The sequence below is a fragment of the Vipera ursinii genome, assembly GCF_947247035.1.
Source record: "Vipera ursinii genome assembly, chromosome: 16".
In the NCBI taxonomy this organism is placed as follows: Eukaryota; Metazoa; Chordata; class Lepidosauria; order Squamata; family Viperidae; genus Vipera; species Vipera ursinii.
The window spans coordinates 4,670,958-4,698,141 of NC_139529.1; the positions used below are offsets into that span (position 1 = coordinate 4,670,958).

A 27,184-nucleotide genomic window follows, 5' to 3' on the forward strand; every position below is an offset into this window, starting at 1 on the left:
TTCATACTATTGTGTAAAAGTAGAAAAAGTTGAAGTTTGATGTCATTATCTTATTCTCTCGCACCAAAGAGAGTTGGATGTCAACACCCTCTTTTGCCCTTTTTCCTACATTTTTCACCTTTCCCTTTCCTCCCCCTAACTTCCGTCCTATTTTCTTTTGCATTTTTATTTCGTATTATACGTTAATTTTAAAAAGAAGTTCTAATCATATCATCATGAATCACTCCCAGATAGTTCGTTGTTGTTAATAATAATAATAATAATAATAATAATAATAATAATAATAATGACAATAATGATGACAATAATGATAATAATAATACCTAATAATAATTTGGAAGGGACCTTGGAGGTCATCTAGTCCAACCCCCTGCTCAGGCAGGAAACCCTATACCACAGGTCTGCAACCCGCGGCTCCGGAGCCGCATGCGGCTCTTTCAGCCATCTCCTGTGGCTCCCATTCCTCTGCCATGTGCAGTCCAAAAAAAAAAAGTGGGACTAAAAAAGTTCAACCAATCAATTCAAATATGCAGGGTAGGTGCATATCTCGCCTTGGTTCCACTCTTCAGTCAAACCCTGTTCTGCGCATGCACGCATGTATGCGCATGTGCACACATTTTTTGCGGCTCTCAGTTTTTCCTTTTATGAGGGAACCGGTTCCGAGTGGCTCTTTCACTGTTTCAGGTTGCTGACTCCTGCCCTATACCATTTCAGACAAAATGGCTGGCCAGTCTCTTCTTAAAAACCTCCAGTGTTGGAGCATTCCCAACTTCTGGAGGCAGGTTGTTCCACTGGTTAATTGTTCTAACTGTCAGGAAGTTTCTCCTTAGTTCTAGGTTGCTTCTCTCCATCCGTTGCTTCTTGTCCGGCCTTCAGGTGCTTTGGAGAATTGCTTGACTCCCTCTTCTTTGGGGCAGCCCCTGAGATATTGGAACACTGCTCTCATGTCCCCCCTCACCCTTCTCTTGGTTAAACTACACATACCCAGTTCCAGCCACCGTTCTTCATATGTTTTAGCCTCCGGACCCCTGATCATCTTTGTTGCTCTTCTCTGTACTTAATAATAATAATAAGTTGGAAGGGACCTTGGAGGTCATCTAGTCCAACCCCATGCTAAGGCAGGAAACCCTTATACCATTTCAGGCAAATGGCTGTCCAGTCTCTTCTTAAAAACTTCCAGTGTTGGAGCATCCACCACTTCTGGAGGCAGGTGGTTCCACTGGTTAATCGTTCCAACTGTCAGGAAGTTTCTCCTTAGTTCTAGGTTGCTTCTCTCCTTGGTTAGCTTCCATCCATTGCTTCTTGTCCTGCCTTCAGATGCTTTGGAGAATTGCTGGACTCCCCCTGTTTTGGGGGAGCCCCTGAGATACTGCAAGACTGCTATCGTGTCTCCCCTCGTCCTTCTCTTCGTTAAACTACACATACCCAATTCCAGCGACCGTTCCCTATATGTTTTAGCCTCCGGTCCCCCGATCATCTTGGTTGCTCTTCTCTGCACTCTTTCTTAGAGTCTCGACATCTTTTTTACATCGTGGTGACCAAAACTGGATGCTGTATTCCAGGTCTGGCCTTACCAAGAAAATGGCTGCTTTATAGAAATGGCTGCTTTATATTACCATGTCAAAAGTGAAAAGTTGAGGTTTGATGCTACTATTTTATTCCGCTGCGCCAAAAGGAGTTGGGGGGGGGGTCCGTGCTTTTTCTTTCCTTTTTCCCTTTTGTCCTACACCTTCCCCTTCCCCTCCCTCCGCTTTCCCATTGTTTTCTTTTGGTTTTTTTAAACTTTTTTTTCTTTTTTGCATTTTATATTACAAACTAATAATAATAATAATAATAATAAAAAAGAATAATTAGGCTCTGCCAGGAGGAAATGTACATTACTATCGCTTTCGATAGTCATCAGCTATCAGCGTGATGGATGTGATTTAAAGGTTGAGCTAGCGAAATTGCCACGAGAATACTAAAGACCGGGTGAATTTTCCTTTTGAAGACCTTGTGGCAGAAATGCGGCAAGATAACAGACTTATCAACGTCGCCCAGGAATAAGAGGCCCAGGGTAGGTGGGGCGTTTTGTGACGCCCCTCCAAAGAACGCAGAACTCAAGTTGGGGGCCACGGTTTTAAAAATACTGGGAGGCTTGCAAAGCATCTTGACAGATGATGGTTTATGGGCAAAATGAGAAGGTATTATTGAATAAGAGCAGGAGAAGAAAAATCGTATGGTTTTTGATGATGATGATGATATAAATAATAATAATATAATGATGATGATGATGATGATGATGATGATGATGATGATGTTGTTGTTGGAACCTGGTTGATACGTAGGATGCTGGCAGCAACCCGTGTCAACCATTACTGCCAGTCAATTTGAGTGTTCAGTTGACTGAGTTTCATGCTTTATGAATAAAAGTTTTATAATAATAATAATATAATAATTATAATATAATAAAATAATATAATATAATAAATAATAATAATAATAATAATAATAATAATGATGATGATGATGATGATGATGATGATGATGATGATGATGATGATGTTGGAAGGGACCTTGGAGGTCATCTAGTCCAACCCCCTGCTCAGGCAGGAAACCCTATACCATTTCAGACAAATGGCTGTCCAGTCTCTTCTTAAAAACTTCCAGTGTTGGAGTATTCACAGCTTCTGGAGGCAGGTTGTTCCACTGGTTAATTGTTCTAACTGTCAGGAAATTTCTCCTTAGTTCCAGGTTGCTTCTCTCCTTGATGAGTTTCCATCCGTTGCTTCTTGTCCTGCTTTCAGGTGCAATGGAGAATAGCTTGACTCCCTCTTCTTTGGGGCAGCCCCTGAGATATTGGAACATGGCTATCATGTCACCCCTCATCCTTCTCTTCATTAAACTAGACATACCCAATTCCAGCAGCTGTTCCTTATATGTTTTAGCCTCCAGTCCCCTGATCATCTTTTTTGCTCTTCTCTGCACTCTTTCCAGAGTCTCAACATATTTTTTTTACATCGTGGCGACCAAAACTGGATGCCGTATTCCAAGTGTGGCCTTACCAAGGCCTTGTAAAGCGGTATTAACACTTCACGTGATCTTGGTTCCATCCCTCTGTTAATGCAGCCTAGGACTGTGTTGGCTTTTTTGGCAGCCGCCGCACACGGCTGGCTCCTATTTAAGGGATCGTCCACTAGGACTCCGAGATCCCTCTCACGGTTGCTACACCTGAGCCAGGTGCCACCTATACTATACAGTACCTGCGCGTTTCGGTTTTTCTTGCCTAAGCGTAGAACCTCACTGTTTTCACCACTGAATTTCATTTTGTTAGATAGCGCCCAGTGATGTCTCTGTGCGATCGCATTTTTTTTTTAAAGTGAGTGCTTGGAACTGTTCTCCAGGTCGTAATCTGGCAGCTGCATTGGAAGTGGAAAGGGTTAATACATGCACAGATCAATAATTGCATAGATCAATAATTGTGTCACACACACCCCAAAAAAAAAATATTTTGATTTCAGGAAAAATTGGAGAGATCTCCATCCCAAGGTGGAAGAAATGCAGAATGCTTAAGGAGATTCTCAGCCATCCAGGCCACAGTTGCCCCAAAGGTGCTTTTTTTCAGGAGGCCACTGGACTTCCTCGTTTCTCTTTGAAGACGTTTGGCTTCTCCTCCCAAGAAGCTTCTTCAGCTCTGACTGGAGGGTGGGCAATGGAAGGATTTATATCTGTTTGCCAGGAGTATAAATCCTCCCATTTCCCCGCCATCCAGTCAGAGTTGAAGAAGCTTCTTGGAGGAGAAGCGAAACATCTTCAAAGCAAAGCAAGGAAGTCCAGTTGCCTCGTGAAGAAAGCACCATTGGGACAAGAAGTGTAGAACCAGATCTTAATTCTTGTTTTGGGCTGTGTTGTTTGGGAACTTGTTTACATTTAACAGTTTCCTCTTCCTCTTTCTTTCTTTCCTTCCTTCCGACAAGAAGATGGTTTTTTCATCTTTGAAACCGCCTGGTCTAAAATCAAAATGGTCCCTGCAGCAGCCAAAGGCCCTTAATTTGTGTGGCGGGTTTTCATTGCTCTCCGCAAAGATTGATGGCTGCTTTTTTTTTTCTTGGTTGACAGGATAGCTATAATACTGTGTTCGCGAGCTCCTTTGCGAGCTCTCTATTTTGGAGAAATGCTTTCTTAGCCCTTAGCTGTCGTCCTCTAAGTGGGAAATAATTTATTTCTGATTTTGCTGTCCCGCCCACCCTTGACTTATGTGCTGCGAAGTTCTTGATGGAGGGTCCCTATCAACCCCAAGTAAGGGACGCGGTGGCTCAGTGGGTTAGGACGCTGAGCTTGTCGATCAGAAGGTCGGCAGTTTGGCAGGTCGAATCCCGAGTGCCGCGTAACAGAGTGAGCGCCTGTTACTCGTCCCAGCTTCTGCCAACCTAGCAGTTCTAAAGCACGTAAAAATGCAAGTAGGAAAATAGGGACCACTCCGGTGGGAAGGTAACAGCGTTCCGTGGGCCTTTGGCGTGTAGTCATGCCGGCCACATGACCACGGAGACGTCCTCGGACAAGCGCTGGCTCTTCGGCTTTGAAACGGAGATGAGCACTGGCCCCTAGAGTCGGAAACAACTAGCATGCATGTGCGGGGGAACCTTTACCTTTTTTTAATCAACCCCAAGCAGATTAAAAGGGAACAGAAGTGAGAAAAGAAAGGGAAGTAATGTTCTTATTATAGTGACCTCATAAGGAACATTTTAGGATGTTTCGATGTTCATCAGAGCTTTTGGTAGAAAAGTGGTGGAGCTAAGGTGGAATTGTTGTGTTCTTGATGTTCTCCAAGCTTGGTTGTTTTCAGACATTCTGGCCAACATTACTCCTTTTCCTGCAGACATTTCTTTGCTGTTGTCCTTCAGATGTTGTCCAACAGCCGCTTCATTATACCATTTGAGGGAACATCAGCCCTGCATTGATTTTATGACCTAGGCTGATTGTGAACCATCTTCAGGAAATTTTTCGAGAACACCAAGAACTCAACACTTGGCGCTTTGCCAAGGAAAGGTCTGGAAGGAGGGGACAGCTTTGGTGACCTCCTTCAGCTCATTTGCACCCAGGTCTTGTGAGTCTCTTTTTCTCTGACACCTTGATGTTCTCGTTTCAGTACAGCCGAAAGACACGGCTTGGCATGTTACAATGGAAGGACAACACAACCATCCACACCATCTGGGGGACCCGAACCTCCTGTGCAAAGTGGCAAGCTCAGAATATCAGCATGACACGCAAGTAAGCCCCCGTTTTGAATTCTCCGTTGAGTTGATGGGTTTGAAGGCCAACCACGTCAGCAGCTAAAACAAAAAGATCCTCAGAATTAGGATTTAAGCACCAATATTTTTATCTCTCTCTCTCTCTAACTTGTGAGAGATCAAAGTTACCGGTAGTTCTCTCTCTCTCTCTCTCTTCCTCTCTCGCTGTCCCTCTCCCTCTCTCTCTCTCTCTCTCTCCCTCTCCCTCTCTTTCTCTTCCTCTCTCTCTCTTCCTCTCTCACTGTCCCTCTCCCTCTCTCTTCCTCTCTTTCTCTTCCTCTCTCTCTCTCTCCCTCTCTCTCTCTTCCTCTCTCTTCCTCTCTCTCTTCCTCTCTCGCTGTCCCTCTCCCTCCCTCTCTCTCCCTCTCCCTCTCTCCCTCTCCCTCTCTCTCTCTTCCTCTCTCTCTTCCTCTCTCTCTTCCTCTCTCACTGTCCCTCTCCCTCTCTCTTCCTCTCTCTCTTTCTCCCTCTCTCTCTCTTCCTCTCTCTCTCTCCCTCTCTCTCTTCCTCTCTCTTCCTCTCTCTCTTCCTCTCTCGCTGTCCCTCTCCCCCCCTCTCTCTCCCTCTCCCTCTCTCCCTCTCCCTCTCTCTCTCTTCCTCTCTCTCTTCCTCTCTCACTGTCCCTCTCCCTCTCTCTCCCTCTCTCTCTCTCTTTCTTCCTCTCTTTCTCTTCCTCTCTCTCTCTCCCTCTCTCTCTTCCTCTCTCTTCCTCTCTCTCTCTTCCTCTCTCGCTGTCCCTCTCCCTCTCTCTCTCTTTCTCTCTCTCTTCCTCTCTCTTTCTCTTCCTCTCTCTCTCTTCCTCTCTCCCTGTCCCTCTCCCTTTCTCTTCCTCTCTCTTCCTCTCTCTCTTCCTCTCTCTTTCTCTTCCTCTCTCTCTCTCTTCCTCTCTCTTTCTCTTCCTCTCTCTCTCTTCCTCTCTCCCTGTCCCTCTCCCTTTCTCTTCCTCTCTCTTCCTCTCTCTCTTCCTCTCTCTTTCTCTTCCTCCCTCTCTCTCTCTCTCTCTCTCTCTCTCTCTCTCTCTCTCTCTCTCTGGGTGGGGGTAAGAATGGACAGTTTCCTAAATTGTCTATGGAGATTCTCAGTCATCCAGGCCATGGTTGTCCCAAGGGCAACTGGACCTCCTTGGCTTTTTTCCATGAAAACGTTTTACTTCTCCTCCAAGAAGCTCCTTCAATTCTTGGATGAAGAACTTCTTGGAAGAACTCCTTGAACTGAAGAAGCTCCTTGGAAGAGAAGTGAAATGTTTTCAAGGAAAAAAAACAAACCCCAAGTCCAGTTGCTTTAGGAAAAAACACCTTTGGGTTTCCTTCATTGTATATGAACCAAGAGTTCCTCCGTCACGTATCACATCAACTTTGCCTCAGCATCTCACGTGGACAACCTTGCTGTGGGTTGTTTTTTTTCCTAGAAAGAGTTGGGCTCATTCTTTTTCCGTCTGCTTTGCTTCTCACTTTCGGCCAAGCTCGGTGGAGTGGCCACCTTGTTTTCTTCATTTCTCTAAAGTCAGTTCTTCTCCCCTGTGTTTCATTTGCAGCTCTTTTGGTCCTTGGTAGTCACAACACTTGCAACTGCGTCTTTCTAGCCTGAAAAAGCAACACTACCGTTCTTGGTCTATTGCAGGGGTCTTCAAACTTGGCCTTTTGATGACTTGCGGACTTCAACTCCCAGAATTCCTCAGCCAGGCACACGTGGGAGTTGAAGTCCACAAGTCATCAAAGGGCCAATTTTGAAGACCCCTGGTCTATGGCTTGATGGGTGACAGGTCAGATTTAAGGTGCTGGTACTTACCTTTAAAGCCCTACATGGCCTAGGCCCGGGATACTTGCAGGACCATCTGCTGCCGGGAACGAATTCCCATCGCCCAGTACGCTCACACAGAGAAGGCCTCCTCAGGGTGCCGACGGCTAGACAATGTCGGCTGGCAACCCCCAGGGGAAGAGCCTTCTCTGTGGGAGCGCCAGCCCTGTGGAACCAGCTCCCCCATGAGCTTCGGATGGCCCCAGATCTCCGGTCCTTTTGCCGCGGCCTCAAAACACTCCTTTTCCACCAGGCTGACCTGGACTGACAGGGATTTTAATTATGTTTTTAATTTCTTAACTCTAATTTTTAATTTATTTTAATTTTAATTTTAACTTATTGTACAGAGGCCTTTAATTTTAATCTTATCTTAACTTCTGTATTTATTATATGTTATTGTTGTTAGCCGCCCTGAGTCCTTCGGGAGATAGGGCGGCATATTTATTTATTTATTTATTTTAATTCCATTTATATCCCGCCCTTCTCCGAAGACTCAGGGCGGTTTACAAGCTTAGCAGTAGCCTTCATTCTATGTATATGCCTGCTTGTTAGGGCTTTCACACACCCCCCCCCCCAAGCGGCATTATTACAAAGTCAGCTTAATTGCCCCCAACAATCTGGGTCCTCATTTTACCTACCTGGGAAGGATGGAAGGCTGAGTCAACCTTGAGCCTGGTGGGACTCGAACCTGCACCAATTGCAGGCAGCTGGTGTTACTTAAGGAGGCATTAGCCCACTGCGCCACCAAGGCTCAATAATATAAGTCCCAATAATAAATAAATAAATAAATAAGGTCATCCAGTTGTTGTTACAGCAGGAGGATTGTGCATTGACCCCAAAGAAGCAGCGGTGTTAGTTTTGTGAACTGGTCAGGCCATCGGTGCTGGGGGGGGTGTTGTGTAAGGGCCACGCACCCCTCAAGAGTTTGGAGCCGAGTGACTTCAGCTCAGCTGCGGAATTTCTACCCACCACCAATTGCCTACAAACGCGGGTCTTCCAGTGCACAGCCCCTTCTGCAGGCAGCAATTTGTCTTATTAAGTCATTTAATAGTAATTGATCTCCTTGAATTAGCCAAGTTATGTTTTCAGCAATTAGGGTTAATTACAGCCTCATTTGGCAGAATGGAACCCGTGTAATTATTCCATGAGCGAGATTAGGAGACACACACACACGTCGTCGTCGTGGAGGGCATGCTGTTATTTGTAATAACGTGGTTAAGGGTAATTATCGGTTGATAATTCTGGGTTTTCGTTGCCTTGACTGTAGGAGATCCCATTGTCAACCGTGGCTATTTTTTTTTTGAAGGCGATCTTGGCTGCTCTCCTCCTGGGTTAAATCTGTAACACGAGGAGTTGTGAAAGGAAAGCAGCACAAGCCATTGAAATTTTGGAACGGGTTTCCTTAAGGAACTCTTGCAAAGCAGCCAGCGACACAACAGCCACAAAAATTAGGCTTGAAAAAACCTGCTGGGTGTCACCCAGTTTGTTTGTGTTGGGTTTTTTTTTTAGCCAAGTCACATTTTTTGGACAGCGTGTTCCCAGATTTCAAAGGAGGGTTGATATAACTGCACCGTCTTCCTTTCCTGTTTATATGTAATTTTTTAGCCAGCCGATTTCTTGGTGACAAGAGGACCTTCTAATTTAGAGAAAACGAGGACGTAACTATATATGGGCTGGTATGTATGTAATTGCTGGCAGTTTCATTTCTTACCAACCTTGCCTTGGTGTAGGAAGGCCAACGTTTTCCTGGCTTGTCAGTAACTCAAGTGGGAAACTTTTTTTTTAATCTGCATTTTATTGTTTTGCTGCAAAAAAAAAAAAAAAAAGGATTGTTTCCGTTAGCGTATTGAGGGGTTTTTTTGTTTTTTTTTTAAAAGGCTTGCAATCAATCTACCAAATTGATTTTGATTAATCTTGGCTTGAGTTAGATTTATACTAGCAAGGCGATAAAACCGACTTCTGAAAAATTCCCTCTTCCCCAGAGATTAACGTTGAGTTAAACTTTCAACGTAAACATCTTAAGTTTAAAAAACAAAGACACTTAAAATTTACACTGTATATTTCACTCCCGGGACTGCCTGTAATTTCAAATATTTGTGGCAGTAAATCCTTCTGTTTCTATTTTTTTTTTTAAATTTCTCCCCGTCTGTGGATGGTTTGGGGGACCTGTTAGTAGCCTTTCTATCCGTTTGACGAGTAACTTTCACGAAAGAGTTGACTACGCATAAAATATGTTTCTTCCCTGCTTTACAACACGGGTTCACAAAGCTACACGAAGTTTGGCCTGTGTTCCGTACGTTCACCACCGATCACGTTCAGATAATCAGGGTTAAACAGACCTGGATTAATGTGGGGTGGGAAGCCGTCAGATGTGCGCTGGTGTGTATTTGCTCTTTGCCATGGGATATTTGGCTAAAGAAGGCTTTAAAAGGCCACGATTTTATTTATTTATTTATTTGATTTGTATACCGCCCTTCTCCCTAAGGACTCAGGGCGGTGAACAGTGACATAAATATCAGAATGCACAAATACAGATATTGAAAACAAATTAAACCCTAATTTTGCCCAAATGCAGAAGATAGTTACCTTAAAACAATAATTACAACAGAACCTGTCAGACCAGACCGGATTGCTCAAACAGATATGTTTTTAGGTCGAGTCGGAAGGAGCGAAGGTCGGGAGCCAACCGTAGCTCAACCGGTAAACGGTTCCATAGGTCATGTTCTTGGTGTGGGCCTCCCAGTGCTTCTCCCACCCCTGGGGCAGCCATACTCCACTTAATGACCTGTACAGTCACTTAATGACTGGATTGAGGAGAGCAGAGGTGGGGGACGTTAATCAAGGCGCCTTGCTTAACAATCATAAGGAGGCATCATCATCATCATCATCATCATCATCATCATCATCATCATAATGAAGTTGGAAGGGACCTTGGAGGTCATCTAGTCCAACCCCCTGCTAAGGCAGGAAACCCTACAGCATTTCAGACCAATGGCTGTCCAGTCTCTTCTTTAAAACCTCCAGTGTTGGAGCATTCCCAGCTTCTGGAGGCAGGTTGTTCCACTGGTTAATTGTTCTAACTGTCAGGAAGTTTCTCCTTAGTTCCGGGTTGCTTCTCTCCTTGATTAGTTTCCATCCGTTGCTTCTTGTCCTGCCTTCAGGCGCTTTGGAGAATAGCTTGACTCCCTCTTCTTTGGGGCAGCCCCTGAGATATTATGGTCCTAACGAGGAGAATCCATACCTTTGGTCACTCCAGAGGGAGAATAGTCAAGTTTCCTTTTGAGTCCACCAAAGTAGGCTTATCCAGGGCAAATCATGGTCTCCATCCTAACCACCACCATCAGGTCTACTCGGACAAGTCGCCTACACCAGGGGTGTCCAAGCTTGGCCACTTTGAGACTTGTGGACTTCATGCTGGCTGGGGAATTCTGGGAGTTGAAGTCCACAAGTCTTAAAGTGGCCAAGATTGGACACCCCTGACTTACACCCTCTTCTCACCACCCAGTATTTTTTTTTTCTTTCCTAACAATAGAAGGACATTGAGGAGATAGTTTAGCTTGTCAAACGTGCGCTGATTGTCTACCATTTTTAATGTTCTTACTCTCCCTCTTAAGACGTTCACTATATAAACCCACATTAGCGGTATGTATTCAAAAGCAGCCAGAATGGTGATTATCCTAATCACCAGGGGCATTTTGGCCTGACCCTGATTTGCTCCTTTGTTTGGCCGGTGATGCAAGTTCCTTTCTGTGGCTGCCCAGGTTTAATTAAGGCTTTGCCCAACAATGCACTCAATCATCACCCCGTCTTAATGGGGCTCAGCAAGCCAACGTCTTTCCTTAAGCTACATTTCAAGGCCTTGAAGAACCACCGTGCAGGAAATAACACAGTTCGGATGGAGAAGTTCTTTGGATAATGTGTTTGCTCCTTTCAAAGCTTGATTTGCACCAGGATATTGACGTCGACCATGAAGTGCTCCAGATCCTTATGGTCCCATCATCTTTTGTTGTTGTTAGCTGCGAAGTCGTGTCCGACTCATCGCGACCCTATGGACAACATTCCTCCAGGCCTTCCTGTCTTCTACCATCTTCTGGAGTCCATTTAAGCTCACGCCTACTGCTTCAGTGACTCCATCCAGCCACCTCATTCTCTGTCGTCCCTTTCTTCTATTGCCCTCGATCTTTCCCAGCATTAGGCTCTTCTCCAGTGAGTCCTTCCTTCTCATTAGGTGGCCAAAGTATTTGAGTTTCAGCTTCAGGATCTGGCCTTCTAAAGAGCAGTCAGGGTGGATCTCCTCTAGGACTGACCGGTTTGATCGCCTTGCAGTCCAAGGGACTCACAGGAGTCTTCTCCAGCACCATAGTTCAAAGGCCTCAATTCTTTGGCGCTCAGCCTTTCTTATGGTCCAACTTTCACTGCCATACATTGCAACTGGGAAGACCATAGCCTTGACTATGCGCACTTTTGTTGACAGGGTGATGTCTCTGCTTTTTAGTGTGCTGTCTAGATTTGCCATGGCTTTCCTCCCCAGGAGCAAGCGTCTTTTAATTTCTTGGCTACAGTCCCCATCTGCAGTGATCTTGGAGCCCAGGAAAATAAAATCTGTCACTACCTCCATTTCTTCCCCATCTATTTGCCAGGAATTGAGAGGGCCGGATGCCATGATCTTGGTTTTCTTAATGTTAAGTTTCAACCCAACTTTTGCACTCTCCTTCTTCACCCGCAACAAGAGGCTCTTTAGTTCTTCTTCACTTTCTGCCATCATCTACAAACTGCTATATTAGATGGGGAGGTTGGTGCTTTATATGAGTTCTTAAGAATCCCTCTTTGCGTTCTGCGATGACCCCTGAAGCCCAGGAAAGATGAGATTTTTCCTCTGGACCACTGTTTCTGAACCCCATCGACTTGAAGATACGTGGACTTCAACTTCCAGAATTCCCCAAACCACACACCTTCAGGTTGATGAGGTTCTGTAATGGTGCTCTGGAGAACTACTGGGAAACACAGTTCTGGACCTTAGCTGAACAGTTTCCTGGTTGTGGTGGTGGTAGAACTTCAGACGTTCTTCTCAACACCTGTAAATGAGTTGTGGAGAGGGCTTTCTGTGGAGGATTGCTCCCATAAATTCCAAAAATAACACAATTTGAGCTATAGAAAGCCACAGCCCAGTATGTTTCCTTCTGCATTACAAACATCACATCCTGTGTCAAGAGAAATGTTCCTTTCTTTCTGTCCTAGGAAAGAAGCACTAGTGAACTACCATTGTAATTGCTCAAGACTTCATCCTAGATCAGGGGTAGGCCACCTCGGCTCTTTTATGACTCATGGACTTCAACTGACTCAGGAATTCTGGGAGTTGAAGTCCATGAGTCATAAAAGAGCCGAGGTTGCCTACCTCTGTCCTAGAAGACCTCCAGGGTCCCTTCCAACTTCTTCTTCTTCTTCTTCTTCTTCTTCTTCTTCTTCTTCTTCTTCTTCTTCTTCTTCTTCTTCTTCTTCTTCTTCTTCTTCCTCCTCCCCTCCTCCTCCTCCTCCTCCTCCTCCTCTTCTTCTTCTTCTTCTTCCTCTTCTTCTTCTTCTTCTTCCTCTTCTTCTTCTTCTTCTTCTTCTTCTTCTTCTTCTTCTTCTTCTTCTCCTCCTCCCCTCCTCCTCCTCCTCCTCCTCCTCCTCCTCTTCTTCTTCTTCTTCTTCTTCTTCTTCTTCTTCTTCTTCTTCTTCCTCCTCCTCCCCCTCCTCCTCCTCCTCTTCTTCTTCTTCTTCTTCTTCTTCTTCTTCTTCTTCTTCTTCTTCTTCTTCTTCTTCTTCTTCTTCTTCTTCTCCTCCTCCTCCTCCTCCTCCTCCTCCTCCTCCTCCTCCTCCTCTCCTCCTCCTCCTCCTCCTCCTTCTCCTCTTATCCTGAATTAATCTGAGGATCGGGACATGGGAATCTTGGCATCCATGCAGAGCGAGAGATGATATTTTCCATGGGGTTGTTAGACAAAGGAAAACCCGAACGGAGAAGACGGCACTCTTTGGCGTGTCCCACGTAAAATACGCACAAACGTAATTGCTCTTTTCCTTTCCTCAAGCAGAGACACCTCTACCGCTGCACTTTAGCAGACTTTCAGATTGAGAAGAAAATTGGGCGTGGCCAATTTAGTGAGGTCTACAGAGCTACTTGTCTCCTGGACAGAAAACCGGTGGCGTTAAAAAAAGTACAGGTAAGAAGGTCTATGGAGATTCTCGGTCATCCAGGTCACGGCTGTCCCAAACGTGCTTATTTATTTGTTTGTTTGTTTTTCCCCCCAAAAGGCGACTGGAGTTTGTGTGTTTCGCTTCTCGTCGTAGAAGCTTTCTTCAGTTCTTTTTTTTTTTAATTGAAAAGTTTTACGGTACATTTTTATATACAGAACCCCTCCCCTCCCCCTCCCCTCTCCCCAAACCTCCCCAACTCTCCCCTCCCCTCTCCCCCCCTCCCGACTTCCCAGAGCTAAATACAGGGTATAAAAATACAAGAAACATAATCTAAAATATGCAAATGACAATAAAATATTAAATTCTATCGCACTTTAACTCTTAATAAAATAACTACAAGCTAGTTATACATCACAGAAATCCGCTACTTATTCAAATGCTAAGTGAAACTTTTTAGTCCCATATTTATTCTGGATATAATCAATCCATCTTCTCCACTCCACAGTGTATCTCTACTGCGAGTGGTCTTTCAAATATGCTGAAATCTTTGCCATTTCCGCCAAGTTAGAAACTTTTAAAGTCCATTCTTCTATAGTCGGCAGTTCTTCCTTCTTCCAATATTGCGCTACTAAAAGTCTCGCTGCCGTAATTAAATTCAACGTCAGCTTAGTGTCCACAACGGTCGTATCTGTGATAATGCCCAATAAAAACAATTGCGGACAGAAGCTTTCTTCACTTCTGACTGAATAGACATCCATCCATTCCAACCGTTCAGTCAGAACCAAAGAAGCTTCTTGGATGTTTTCAAGGGAAAAACCAAGTCCAGTCGCCTTTTGATTAAAAAAAAAAGAAATAAGAACAAGCAGTGCTTTTTTTGTAAAAGAAAAAGGTGCCGGAACTCACACACATCATACAACCCCGCCTTGCCTACCCTACAAGGTTCCATCCAAAAAAGGTGCCGGAACTCCGTTCTGAGCGTTCAATGAGAAAAAAAGCCCTGATTCTATTCTATTCTATTCTATTCTATTCTATTCTATTCTATTCTATTCTATTCTATTCTATTCTATTCTATTCTATTCTATTCTATTCTATTCTATTCTATTCTATTCTATTTATTATTCTATTCTATTCCTCCATTCCATTATTCTATTCTATTCTATTCTATTCTATTCTATTCTATTCTATTCTATTCTATTCTATTCTATTCTATTCTATTCTATTCTATTCTCTATTCTATTCTATTCTATTCTATTCCTCCATTCCATTATTCTATTCTATTCTATTCCTATTCTATTCTATTCTATTCTATTCTATTCTATTCTATTCTATTCTATTCTATTCTATTCTATTCCTCCATTCCATTATTCTATTCTATTCTATTCTATTCTATTCTATTCTATTCTATTCTATTCTATTCTATTCTATTTATTATTCTATTCTATTCCTCCATTCCATTATTCTATTCTATTTCTATTCTATTCTATTCTATTCTATTCTATTCTATTCTATTCTATTCTATTCTATTCTATTCTATTCTATTCCTCCATTCCATTATTCTATTCTATTCTATTCTATTCTATTCTATTCTATTCTATTCTATTCTATTCTATTCTATTCTATTCTATTCTATTCTATTCTATTCTATTCTATTATTTTCCATATTCCATTCTCTATTGTTCTGTTCTGTTCTGTTCCATACCAAATTCCATATTCCATACTATTCTATTCTATTCTATTCTATTCTATTCTATTCTATTCTATTCTATTCTATTCTATTCTATTCTATTCTATTCTATTCTATTCTAAATTCTATTCTATTCTATTCTATTCTATTCTATTCTTAATTCTATTCTTAATTCTATTCTATTCTCTATTCTATCTATTCTATTCTATTCTGTTCTATTCTATCTTAATTCTATTCTATTCTATTCTATTCTATTCTATTCTATTCTATTCTATTCTATTCTATTCTATTCTATTCTATTCTATTCTATTCTATTCTATTCTATTCTATTCCATTCCATTCCATTCCATTCCATTCCATTCCATTCCATTCCATTCTATTCTATTCTATTCAGTGCTTTTTTTTGTAAAGAAAAAGGTGCCGGAATTCACACACGTCATACAACCCGCCTTGCCCTACCCTACAAGGTTCCATCCAAAAAAGGTGCCGGAACTCCGTTCTGAGCGTTCTATGACAAAAAAAGCCCTGAGAACAAGTAAGAACTGCTACCATTGGCTAATTGGGCTGGCCTGTCCTCCTTGCCGGTTGCCGATCATGTGACCCCAGGGACGCTGCAAGGGTCCTAAGCGTGAGGACCTGTCGTAAAGTCACTTTTTTTCAATCCCCGGTGTAACTTCCAATGGCCGTTGCAACAAACCATCGCAGGTAGAGGACAAACTTGAGTGTTGGTCCTTTCGCTTCCATAAAATATAGTCAGCTGAGCTCTAAACAGGGATGTTGGTGTTAAAGAGCCTTTGTTTTCCAATTAGTATGTGTTACACGCAGAAGAAAGCAAATTTATTTTGTCAACCCAAAAGCGTGGTAACGTGATAAAACCTGCAAGGTCTTTATTTGTAAATGTTTTCTTGGTGCATTTAGCATCTTGTCGAAATTTGCAGTCAGTTACGGGTGGCAGGTTTTTTTTCGGATTGTGGTGTGTTTGCTTTTTTTTTCAGGCTGAGAACCTGAGAAAGTAACAAACTGCATGCTGTTCTTTGCATTGTTCCCTAGTTGTTGTTGTTGTTGCTTTATTTGTGGGTGTTATTTAAGCCTGAAGAATTGTGAGAAGTGGGCAGGTTTTAAAAAGAAGGGAGTTAGGAGGGTTTTGTGTTTTTTTTTTTTTTTGAGAACTGAGAGACGCTGTTTTGTGTCCGTCTTTAAACGCGCAACTTCTTTTCTTTCTGAAGATATTTGAGATGATGGATGCAAAGGCCAGACAAGATTGCATTAAAGAAATAGATCTCCTAAAGGTAAGAATCCCTCCAAACTTTTTATGCTGGTCGAAAGGTATTTCTTTGACGCTATTTCCTGAGACAGTGGACGAAGGTCCAGCTTCAAACTGCCTTCTGCACCTGCCTTTGATTTCACGCCTGTTGATGAAGCTGTTGCAAACAATAAACCACGGTCGTTTATAACCACTTATCTGCTCTGGTAGAGTTTGGCAAACCTGCACGATCTGAGCATTAATTTCAGGACGGTTAACAGAGTCAGATGCCTTGGCAAACTTCCCAATCAATTCTAAAATCTAAATTCTGTTTTAGAGGCAGCCAAGATGTCAAGAATGCATTGTGCTCCTAACCGATTGTTGTCAAAGGTTCGGTTGTTTTATATGATGCCTGATTGCAGGAATCCCTCAGGAAGTGAGGTCCACTGAGGTCTAGCTCAAGGAGAGCACGCACACACACGCGCGCACACACACACACAACTTTTGTCGTTGTTATTTGGCCTAAGATGACCACCGCTCCTTTCACCCCACCCTCCTCCCCAGTGGAAGCTGAAACAGACACATATCTTCAATAGTAGAGAAGAGAAGACAGCTCAGGATTGTGTAGTTCTTGGTGTTATTGTGAGCGTGGAGGTTCTCCTGCAGATGTTTAGTGAGTAGGCTAGACAACCTCACCAGTGGACTTCAGGAAAGCTCAGAGCACATCGGGAACTCAACTGTAACTGTTCTGAAACGGAGAGTTGGTGATTTTTCCTGTTTTTCAAAGAAGGAAGACACTGCAACCTTCCATCAGCGCTGGTTGCCCATCGAGGAGTGTCTAGCACAGTGATGGCGAACCTTTTAGAGACCGAGTGCCCCCAAACTGCCCCCGCCTTCCTGCAGGGCCACCCACTGCCTCCATGGCCCGCCACAGCAGATCACCCGGGTGGCCCAGCAGCGCCCTCTGCCTGCGCCTCGCAGCATCGTCTGCACGTGATGGGACCTGAGGGTGCAGTCTTGTCCCCGCTGCCATGTCCTTGGCGGTTCTGCTCCGCATGGGCCGTGCCCAGGGCTGAGTCGTCCTCCGGGGGGCTGCTGGTGAGGTGGGAGCCACGGGGGGAGGCAGGGCTGGGGTGATGGCACGCGTGCCCACGGAGAGGGCTCTGAGTGCCCCCCCCTCTGGCATGCGTGCCATAGGTTTGCCACCAATATCTAGGACAGGGGTAGGCAACCTTGGTTCTTTTATGACTCGTGGACTTCAACTCCCAGAATTCCTGAGCTAGCTATGCTGAGGGAAAAGGGAGAGGTTTCCAAGCTGAGCCATGCTGCCTCAGGAATTCTGGGAGTTGAAGTCCACGAGTCATGAGGGGGCCCATGCTGGCTCAGGAATTCTGGGCATTGAAGTCCACGAGTCATAAAAGAGCCAGGGTTGCCTACCCCTGATCTAGGACAACTTGCCACGGCCAAGTTGCCCCAGCCAACTCAACATGGCCATCTTGCCGCAGGACAACTCGCCACGGCCAACTCATGGATCAAGAGTTAACATTAATATCGAAGAAAAGGTGGCACAGAATCGTGAAAGAATGCCAAAGGAGGGACGAAATGAAACGTGGAGGACAAAGAGCAAAATAATAATTATTTTTAATTGCTTTAAATAATTAAATTGAACGGTCCTGTGGCCAGTTGTCCTGTTCCTCACCGAGGAGGTGGCATCTGAGCTGGCTTCCGAGAGGCGCTAAGTGGAAGGGGATGGTGAAGCGAAGGTTGCCAGATCAGATGCGGCATGACGGTGCTAATTTTCAGCCAAAGAAAGCTCCGGGGGAAGAGGCTTCTCCAGATGGTGTGGGATGGAGCTTAGCCAAATGTCCACACCAGTTAGAATCAAGGGTGGGTGATACCGGAGCGCTCCGGGTGACAAGGGCATCAAGATCTTCCCACCCGTGTAAGATGCCTGAAGGCAGCTACAGATCTTCTCATGTCAACCTCCCTGGGAAACCAGATGTTAAGTTGTGAATATTGCATTAGCTGGGCTGTGAAGAGAAAAAACGTAAGGAGATGATACGGGGATAATTAGCACGTTCCTCTCCGATGCCTTGTGCAGGATTTTTGTTGTTGTTGTTGTTCCTCTCCACTTTTTGATTTAATTAAGGCCTCCCACATATCTCAACAATGTCCTTGCTTGGCCAGAGTGAAGATTTTGACCTAGATCTTGGTGAACGAAAGGAGAGCAGGGCCAGGGCTGAAAATCTTACTGAAGGATGGTCTTGTTGGGTCAAGGCAGACTGAGATGAGTGGAGACACTCGAGAGGATATCAAAGTTGTTTTTTTCACGAAGCAACTGAAGAAGCTTCTTGGATGAGAAACAAAACGTCTTCAAAGAAAAAAGGGAAAAATACCAAGAAGGTTTATTTGCCTCGTGAAAAAACACCTTTGGGATAACCATGAATAGAATAGAATAGAATAGAATAGAATAGAATAGAATAGAATAGAATAGAATAGAATAGAATAGAATAGAAATAGAAATAATAGAAATAGAATTAGAAATAGAAATAGAAATAGAAATAGAAATAGAAATAGAATATGAAATGGATAGAATAGAATAGAACAGAATAGAATAGAATATGAAATGGATAGGATAGAATAGAATAGAATAATAGAATAGAATAGAATAGAATAGAATAGAATAGAATAGAATATGAAATAGATAATAGAATAGAATAGAATAGATTAGAATAATAGAATAGAATTAGAAATCATAGAAATAGAAATAGAAAATGAAATGGATAGGATAGAACAGAATAGAATAGAATATGAAATGGATAGAATAGAATAGAATGGAATAGAATAGAATAGAATAGAATAGAATAGAATAGAATAGAATAGAATAGAATAGAATAGAATAGAAATAGAATATGGATAGAATAGAATAGAAATAGAATATGAAATGGATAGAATAGAATAAGAAATAGAAATAGAATATGGATAGAATAGAATATGAAATGGATAGAATAGGATAGGATAGGACAGGACAGGACAGGACAGGACAGAATAGAATAGAATAGAATAGAATAGAATAGAATAGAATAGAATAGAATAGAATAGAATGTAGAGTAGAATAGAATAGAATAGAATAGAATAGAATAGAATAATAGAATAGAATAGAATAGAATAGAATAGAATGTAGAGTAGAGTAGAGTAGAGTAGAGTAGAGTAGAGTAGAGTAGAACTGAGCTAGAAGGGACCTTGGAGGTCTTCTAGTCCAGCCCCCTGCTCAAGCAGGAGAACCCGTTTGCTTGGGAATGAAGTTGCTGGTGGTCCACGGCTTGACCCTAGAAGCATCTGAACTTCTAGCCTGTGTGAACGTTGCCCATGTTAGCTGAGGAAGGAGAGACAGTGCATTCATTGAAGACATTTGGGAAATCTAGGGTGGGTGGGAGAGGTTAAGATGAAGAAAAAACACGGGGAAGGCAGTCTCTTTGGATAAACATCTTGGAGACCTCAGCATCTTGGGAACTTGGTATTAGAGATGGTTGATCTTTACGGCAGGGGATCGATTAGATGGTTTGGTCTTCATGTAGCTGACAGGAGATCTGGGAGGAGAACCAGTTTGGCCTCAGGAAGACAAACCATGAACCCGACTGTCCCAATAAGACCCCCCAGTAACCCTCATCCGATTTGAAGATCCCACAGAAGACCTCTGGAATTGCCTCCTAAGATCTTTCAGGGCTGGACGGGGGTCCTGTCAATCAGCTTCTTTCAGCCCCTCACCCTATTTGTTAGAAAGCATTAAAGAGAAATCTCCTGCTTGGTCAACTCCTTACACAGCCGTTGCTCAACCCACAACAGGAAGTCATATTGGGTTACAAAAGTTCCTGGGATCCATTAGTAAATTCTCCCCGTTGGGCATTTCTTTCAAATCCATCCGAGTTTCTGAAGGAAAGTCCCAATCCAACCTGACAGATTTTGGCCCAAGATGTACATAAATTCCTCTTCCGAGGGCCAAGCACACCCATCAGGGCAAACATCCTCAACGTCAAGCCGGGAAGCCATTTTTAACGATGTGTGGTAAGGTCAGCGTTTTTCTGATAATTTGATGCAGGTGCCGGAGCTTTTCCCATCGGGTCTCCGAGGGCAAGGCTATTTGAGGTTTTACTCGGAGGCAAGAGAGGGTTTTTAAGTGGATGGCTTGATTTGCCTGCATCAGCAACTGGACCGCACTCTCTGCAGCTCCCGCGCAGCTAATAGCTTGTCAAATCAATAAACTGCAACTCATGTCTCATAATTGAAAGGACCTCTTGGCCAGGGACATGGTGGCTCAGTAGGTTAGGACGCTGAGCTTGTCGATGAGAAGGTCGGCAGTTTGGCGGGTCGAATCCCGAGTGCCGCGTAGCAGAGTGAGCGCCTGTTACTCGTCCCAGCTTCTGCCAACCTAGCAGTTCGAAAGCACGTAAAAATGCAAGTAGAAAAATAGGGACCACTCCGGTGGGAAGGGAACAGCGTTCCGTGCGCCTTTGGCGTCTAGTCATGCCGGCCACATGACCACGGAGACGTTCTCGGACAAGCGCTGGCTCTTCGGCTTTGAAACGGAGATGAGCTAGTCGGAAACGACTAGCACGCATGTGCAGGGGAACCTTTACCTTTACCTTGGCAAGAAGACACCTACATGCAGATTTTGCAGGTATAAATCAACCTCTTACTGAATCAGAGTTGAAGCATAGAGAGGCTTAACTTCCATCAAAAGCTCCAGGCACATCCTACGTGGTCAAGATGGCCTATTTAATGCCAGACTTTGAGGCCTTCTGGAATTATGGCGGGGAAACGCTGCAGGAGAAGTGAAGTTCGGGAGCTCTCTTCCCATTCCAGGCTGCAGCTGCTTCTTGGTGTCAGTTCGGTGGACAAATTGTTCATCGTACCATTCTGCTCTTCGTCTCATTTGCCAGATTTGACCCGCAGACCCAAAGCCACCTCACATTGGTGGGTTTTAGTCTTGTTCGATCTTTATGGCTTCCAGGTGCTTGAACTACATTTCCTACCAAGATGTAGAGCTGGGGTATCACCAGCGCATGGCTGACAGCTAGATTTCATGCTCTCCCAGCCTAGACGTGGAGATGGCCCCAGGCCCATAATTTGAAGAACAATCCAGTCAACTTTTGTGGAGTTTGTTTCAACGGTCTATGTCTAGTCCGATGAAAAGAAGGACCATGGGTGACACAGCCGTCTTCCAGTATTTGAGGGGCTGCCAAAAAAAGAAGAGGGGGGGGTCAACCTATTCTCCAAAGCACCTCCAAAGCAAGACAAGAAACAACGGATGGAAACTAATCAAGGAGAGAAGCAACCTGGAATTAAGGAGAAACTTCCTGACAGGGAGGACAATTAATCGTTGGGATGGCTTCCCCCCTGAAGTTGTGAGTGCTCCGACACTGCACGTTTTTAAGAAGAAACTGGACAACCGTTTGTCTCGGATGACGTCCTGTCTCCTGCTTGAGCTGGGGGTTGGACTAGGAAGACCCCCAAGGTCTCTTCTGCTGTGCTTTTGGGTTTTTTTTGGGGGGGGTCTTTCTCTCCATATCCTGCTGTGCAACACGACACTTCTAATTTTAGGAACCAGAGGGACAAACTTGCACCAGGACATGACGTCTCTCTGAAGACCTGCAGATTTGAAGAGGCGCTGAAGCCTCCGAGAAGACGGAATGGAGCCCATTCAGAAGCCAGAGTGGGTGGGGGGGGGCGAAGGAAGCTGTAATCAACCGCCTGCTTATAAGCATCCCGGCTTCCATTTAGCGACTGCCTTTATTTTTTGCAAGCTTTCCCCCCCCCCCCCCCGAGCGCATTCTTTGCATACAAATCAGACATTCCAAGCAGGCCGTCCGATTTTTTTTAGACGGCATTTAAAAAAAAAAAAGGCAGCGGCCTGGGTAGGGAGGTGCGTTATTTTTCCTGGAGGTGCTGGTAGAAAAGGGGAAGAGCAGCTGAGGGCTCTGGGGTCAGGCTGGTGGCGTAGCTCAGCCTGTTCTTGAAAAGTAGGGGAGTCACAGATTTCCATCCCCATGGCACGTGGAGGCAGTGAGCAGAGAAATGCAAAACGGCATAAAATAATAGCCTTCTTCTTCTTCTTCTTCTTCTTCTTCTTCTTCTTCTTCTTCTTCTTCTTCTTCTTCTTCTTCTTCTTCTTCTTCTTCTTCTTCTCCTTCCTCTTCCTCTTCCTTTTCTTCTTCTTCTTCTTCTTCTTCTTCTTCTTCTTCTTCTTCTTCTTCTTCCTCTTCTTCTTCTTCTTCCTCCTCCTCCTCCTCCTCTTCTTCTTCTTCTTCTTCTTCTTCTTCTTCTTCTTCTTCTTCTTCTTCTTCTTCTTCTTCTTCTTCCTCCTCCTCCTCCTCCTCCTCCTGCTCCTCCTCCTCCTCCTCTTCTTCTTCTTCTTCTTCTTCTTCTTCTTCTTCTTCTTCTTCTTCTTCTTCTTCTTCTCCTTCTCCTTCTTCCTCTTCCTGTTCTTCTTCTTCTTCTTCCTCTTCCTCTTCTTCTTCCTCCTCCTCCTCCTCTTCTTCTTCTTCTTCTTCTTCTTCTTCTTCTTCTTCTTCTTCTTCTTCTTCCTCTTCTTCTTCTTCTTCCTCCTCCTCCTCCTCTTCTTCTTCTTCTTCTTCTTCTTCTTCTTCTTCTTCTTCTTCTCCTCCTCCTCCTCCTCCTCCTCCTCCTCCTCCTCCTCCTCCTCCTCCTCCTCCTCTTCTTCTTCTTCTTCTTCTTCTTCTTCTTCTTCTTCTTCTTCTTCTTCTTCTTCTTCTTCTTCTCCTTCTCCTTCTCCTTCTCCTTCTCCTTCTCCTTCTCCTTCTCCTTCCTTTATTATATTTGCCATCCCTTGCAAGACCTGGCTGGAGATGATGGTTTTGATCCATTTATTCAATGGTTGAAGGAAAGCAGTACCGAACATTTGTTTTTAGGGAGATGAAGGCGTATTGATGTGTTCTGCATTGGAGGACCCTAGTTTGGAGAGGACCTACTGCATTCTTAACCCAGTCCCTAGAGGCCTCCAGACTACAGGTCCCAGAATCCCATGGGGCACTCACCATGTTCAAAGGACATCTATTTCCTCCGACTTGATTCTTATTGGCTAGAATTCTCCATCCTCCTCGGGAGTGACTCAGCTGGTGGATCATAAGGATGGTGATGTCAGTTCAGTTTCCTTGGGGGAAGCCATGGCTTAGTGCCAGAGCAAAGTCGGTTTGTTTTTAGCCTTGTTCTTCCCCAATTCTCTTTCGTTGGGTTTTCAAGCAGCAACCAGAAGCCGAGAAGTTCCTTCTGGGTTGCAAAATGAAACACAATCATTTCAGGGTGCATACGTGAATCAGAATAGAGCTGGGAAGTGTAAAAGTGCGTTTTATTTTTATTTGTTCTTCACAAATGAACAAGGTAGCACACTTTGGAAATGAGGCACATTCCTTAATATTGTGCCTCGTGAGAGAGATTTTTACTCAAGGGTAAAATTTCTTGGGGACATTAGGATTGTAAGTTGTGATTCCCGATGCTTCTGATTCTGCCTCAGGAATAACCTACTACATTGGGCACAATCATTTAACTTTAAATCTTGTATCCTGTATTCTTATTTTTGTTGCCCTGTACACCGCCCTGAGTCCTTTGGGAGAAGGGCGGTATATAAATAAAATAAATAAATAAATAAACTGCAAGATCTCAAAAGTTAAAGATAACTTGCAAGGGAGGAAAGAGCGATTCCAAAGCAAACTCTTCAGCTCATTTTTATCGTGGGAAAATAAAAGTTTGCAAAGTTACGTTGCTTGCTTGCACCTTGCTCCTAGAAGCGTACAAGGAGTTTGGTGGCAAATTTGATTTTCCAGATAATTTTTTTGGGGGGGAAGGCTTTTTCCTCCACTGAGGTAATTTGGTGACACCTGTGTCCTCGGGCTACCTGTTTTGCCTACCTTTGATGGTCACAGACAAGCAGTTTGAGAATAGCAGAGACATTTTAACAGAGGCAAAATGCTAACTTACACACTTGGGGAACAACGGCAGTCAGTCGAGTGGAGAAATATGGGTATTGGCAATAAAGCTTCTGGGGGAAACCCCCCCCCCTATAAAGAATAGCAGGAGATTATAAATGAGTCAGCAGCCTGACACGATTACTAAAAACAGGAATGCAAATTGAAGCTGCCTCAACCGGGGTATTGTTTTTACACGACGGGGGAAGTCACATCCTTCCTCTTTATTTGGCTTTGATCAACGTTTGAGGGATGCCAACTAGTGGAGGTTGTAAAGTCGGCAACCAGGTGCCAGAAAGTCAGCCCTGTCAAGAGGAATCAATGAGGGTGCTTCCTCAGGAGAAGACTTGGTAGGGGTTGGTAGCACCCTTCCAATGCTAGAAAAATGCCCCTTGAAGGTCAGGAGAAACATCTCAAGAGCTTCAGCAGTTGGGTAGTGAAGTCTGTGACCCAGAGAGAGGTGAATTCCCTTTGTTTGGGTTGGGGAGAGGACCGGCTGGAGACCGCTGTCTGTCAAGGCTGCTTTAAATTTGGGTCTCCCGTTGTCGCCTTGGACCTTCTCTTCCACCTCTTCTGTCTTTGCATACAAATCGGACATTCCGAGTAGGCCGTCTTCTGTCCGAGGTTCTTGAGTTCTTCGATGCTTCTCAGATTCCTGTCATTCAGGCAGTCTCTTCTCCCTTTGACAGCAATTGAATCATCCCAACATAATCAAGTATTTGGATTCGTTTATTGAAGACAACGAACTGAACATTGTCCTGGAGCTGGCAGATGCTGGTGACCTTTCTCAGATGATTAAGGTGAGGTCAGCTGGTTTGGGATTCGCTCCCCTTCTTTCTTTCTTTCCTTCCTTCCTTCCTTCCTCCCTCCCTCCTTTTCTGCTTCCTTCCTCCTTCCTTCCTTCTTCCTCCCTCCCTCCTTTTCTCCTTCCTTACTTCCTCCCTCCCTCCTTTTTCCCCCCTTCCTCTTCCTCCCTCCCTCCCTCCTTCCTCCTTTTTCCCTTCCTTCCTTCCTCCCTTCCTTCTTCTTCCTCCTTTTCCCCTTCTTTCCTTCCTCCCTCCTTTTTTTTCTTTCTTCTTCTTCCTCCCTCCTTCCTCTTTTTCCTTCCATCCTTCTTTCCTTCCTTCCTCCCTTCCTCCTTCCTTCTTCCTCCCTCCCTCCTTTTCTCCTTCCTTCCTTCCTTCCTTCCTTCCTTCCTTCCTTCCTTCCTTCCTTCTCCTTCCTTCCTTCCTTCCTTCCTTCCTTCCTTCCTTCCTTCCTTCCTCCTTTTCTCCTTCCTTCCTCTTCTTCCTTCCTCTTCCTCCCTCCTTCCTTCCTTCTTCTTCCTCCCTCCCTCCTTTTCTTCCTTTCTTCCTCCCTTCTTTTTTCCTTCCTTCCTCTTTTTCCTCCCTCCCTTCCTCCCTTCTTTCCTTCCTCCCTTCCTCCTTCCTTCCTTCTTCTTCCTCCCTCCCTCCTTTTCTCCTTCCTTCCTCTTCCTCCTTCCTTCCTTTTTCCTTCCTTCCTTTCCTTCTTCCCTTCCTCCTTCCTTCCTCCCTTCTTCTTCCTCCCTTCCTCCCTTCTTTCCTTCCTCCCTTCCTCCTTCCTTCCTTCCTTCTTCTTCCTCCCTCCCTCCTTTTCTCCTTTCTTCCTCTTCCTCCTTCCTTCCTCTTTTTCCTTCCTTCCTTTCCTTCTTCCCTTCCTCCCTTCTTCCTTCCTTCCTCCCTCCTTTTCTCCTTCCTTACTTCCTCCCTCCCTCCTTTTTTCCTTCCTTCCTCTTCCTCCCTCCCTTCCTTCCTTCCTTCCTCCCTCCCTTCCTCCTTCCTTCTTCTTTCTCCCTCCTTTTCTCCTTCCTTCCTTCCTCCCTCCCTCCTTTTTTCCTTCCTTCTCCTTCCTTCCTTCCTTCCTTCCTTCCTTCCTTCCTTCCTTCCTTCCTTCCATCCATCCTTCCTTCCTTCCTTCCTTCCTTCCTTCCTTCCAAGCCAAAATGTTCAGAAGGAGCCGAGAGCAGTTGGAAAACACACCCACGCTGTGCTGCTGCGGCCCTGTCGCTCTCCTTATTTACGAGCATTATAAAGCTGATGTAACTGGGGGGTTGCTAACTATACTACCCACTGGAGAACATGGGCTTACTAGTTAAATGTCAGGAAAATCTTTTTGGACATGACATTTAAGAAGATTGCTAATTGTGGTCTGGAGTCCCCTTCTCTAGATACTTCAGCAAGAGCAAGCCCACCTTTTTTTAGTAAATAACGCCTAGACTTTCTGCCCTTCCAACAATGTCACGGACCGCGTTGCGTTTTGGAACGCCTGGGAGGTCTTGAACCATCTTGCACTCTGCTCGTGACCCAGGAAGGTGTTGCTTGGAAACCTCAGGCACAATTTAGACTCTTTGTCGGGAGAGCTCCTGAAAACACACATATATCCACGTATCTCCCTCTGAGACGCCTCTTCTCAGAGAGACAAATGAAAATCGCAAAGAACTGCCTCGGTGGCTTAATGTTAAAATATATATATGCAGCGGAGGCGGCTCCGCTGTGGTTTGGCCTCAGCCGTTAAAAGGAGGAGGAGGCTGTTTTGGAAAACATCTCAAAATAAATACTAGCTGAACGAGTAGAATTGGCAGGATCCCTTTATAGAACAGATTAGACGGCACTCGCTTTTGCTAAAACGAAATGGACATGTCCAGAAAGAAGGAACTTTCACTGATCTTGGATCCCCTAAATCAGGGGTCTTCAAACTTGGCCCTTTTATGACTTGTGGACTTCAACTCCCAGAATTCCTCAGCCAGCATGCCTGGCTGAGGAATTCTGGGAGTTGAAGTCCACAAGTCATAAAAGGGCCAAGTTTGAAGACCTCTGCCCTAAATGGTAGATCCAGGAACTTTCTTGGAAGTTCCAGATTTCCATCCCCTTTCCACACATCTTAAAAGTGCTGGCTGCGGAATTCTGGGAGTTGAAGTCCACCCATCCTAAACAATTCTGGCTGGGGAATTCTGGGAGTTGAAGTCCACCCCTCTCAAGGGTGCTGAGGTTGGTAAACACGGATGTCAAAGCTT

The 27,184-nt window shown here is 44.4% G+C and overlaps 1 protein-coding gene across 4 annotated transcripts in view; it reads left to right on the forward strand.

Moving 5' to 3' along the window:
* Positions 1-27,184, forward strand: part of NEK6 (NIMA related kinase 6) — a 74,783-nt gene that overhangs the window by 25,120 nt on the left and 22,479 nt on the right. Inside the window, exons 2-5 of one of the 4 annotated variants that reach the window (XM_083375191.1) lie at positions 5,129-5,250; positions 13,136-13,267; positions 16,152-16,214; positions 24,840-24,950. In XM_083375191.1, coding sequence (XP_083231317.1) covers positions 5,161-5,250; positions 13,136-13,267; positions 16,152-16,214; positions 24,840-24,950 — 396 coding nt within the window. In that variant the 5' untranslated portion in view covers positions 5,129-5,160. The remainder of the gene's footprint in view (positions 1-5,128; positions 5,251-13,135; positions 13,268-16,151; positions 16,215-24,839; positions 24,951-27,184) is intronic. The other 3 variants (XM_083375188.1, XM_083375190.1, XM_083375189.1) reach the window with 3 other exon arrangements.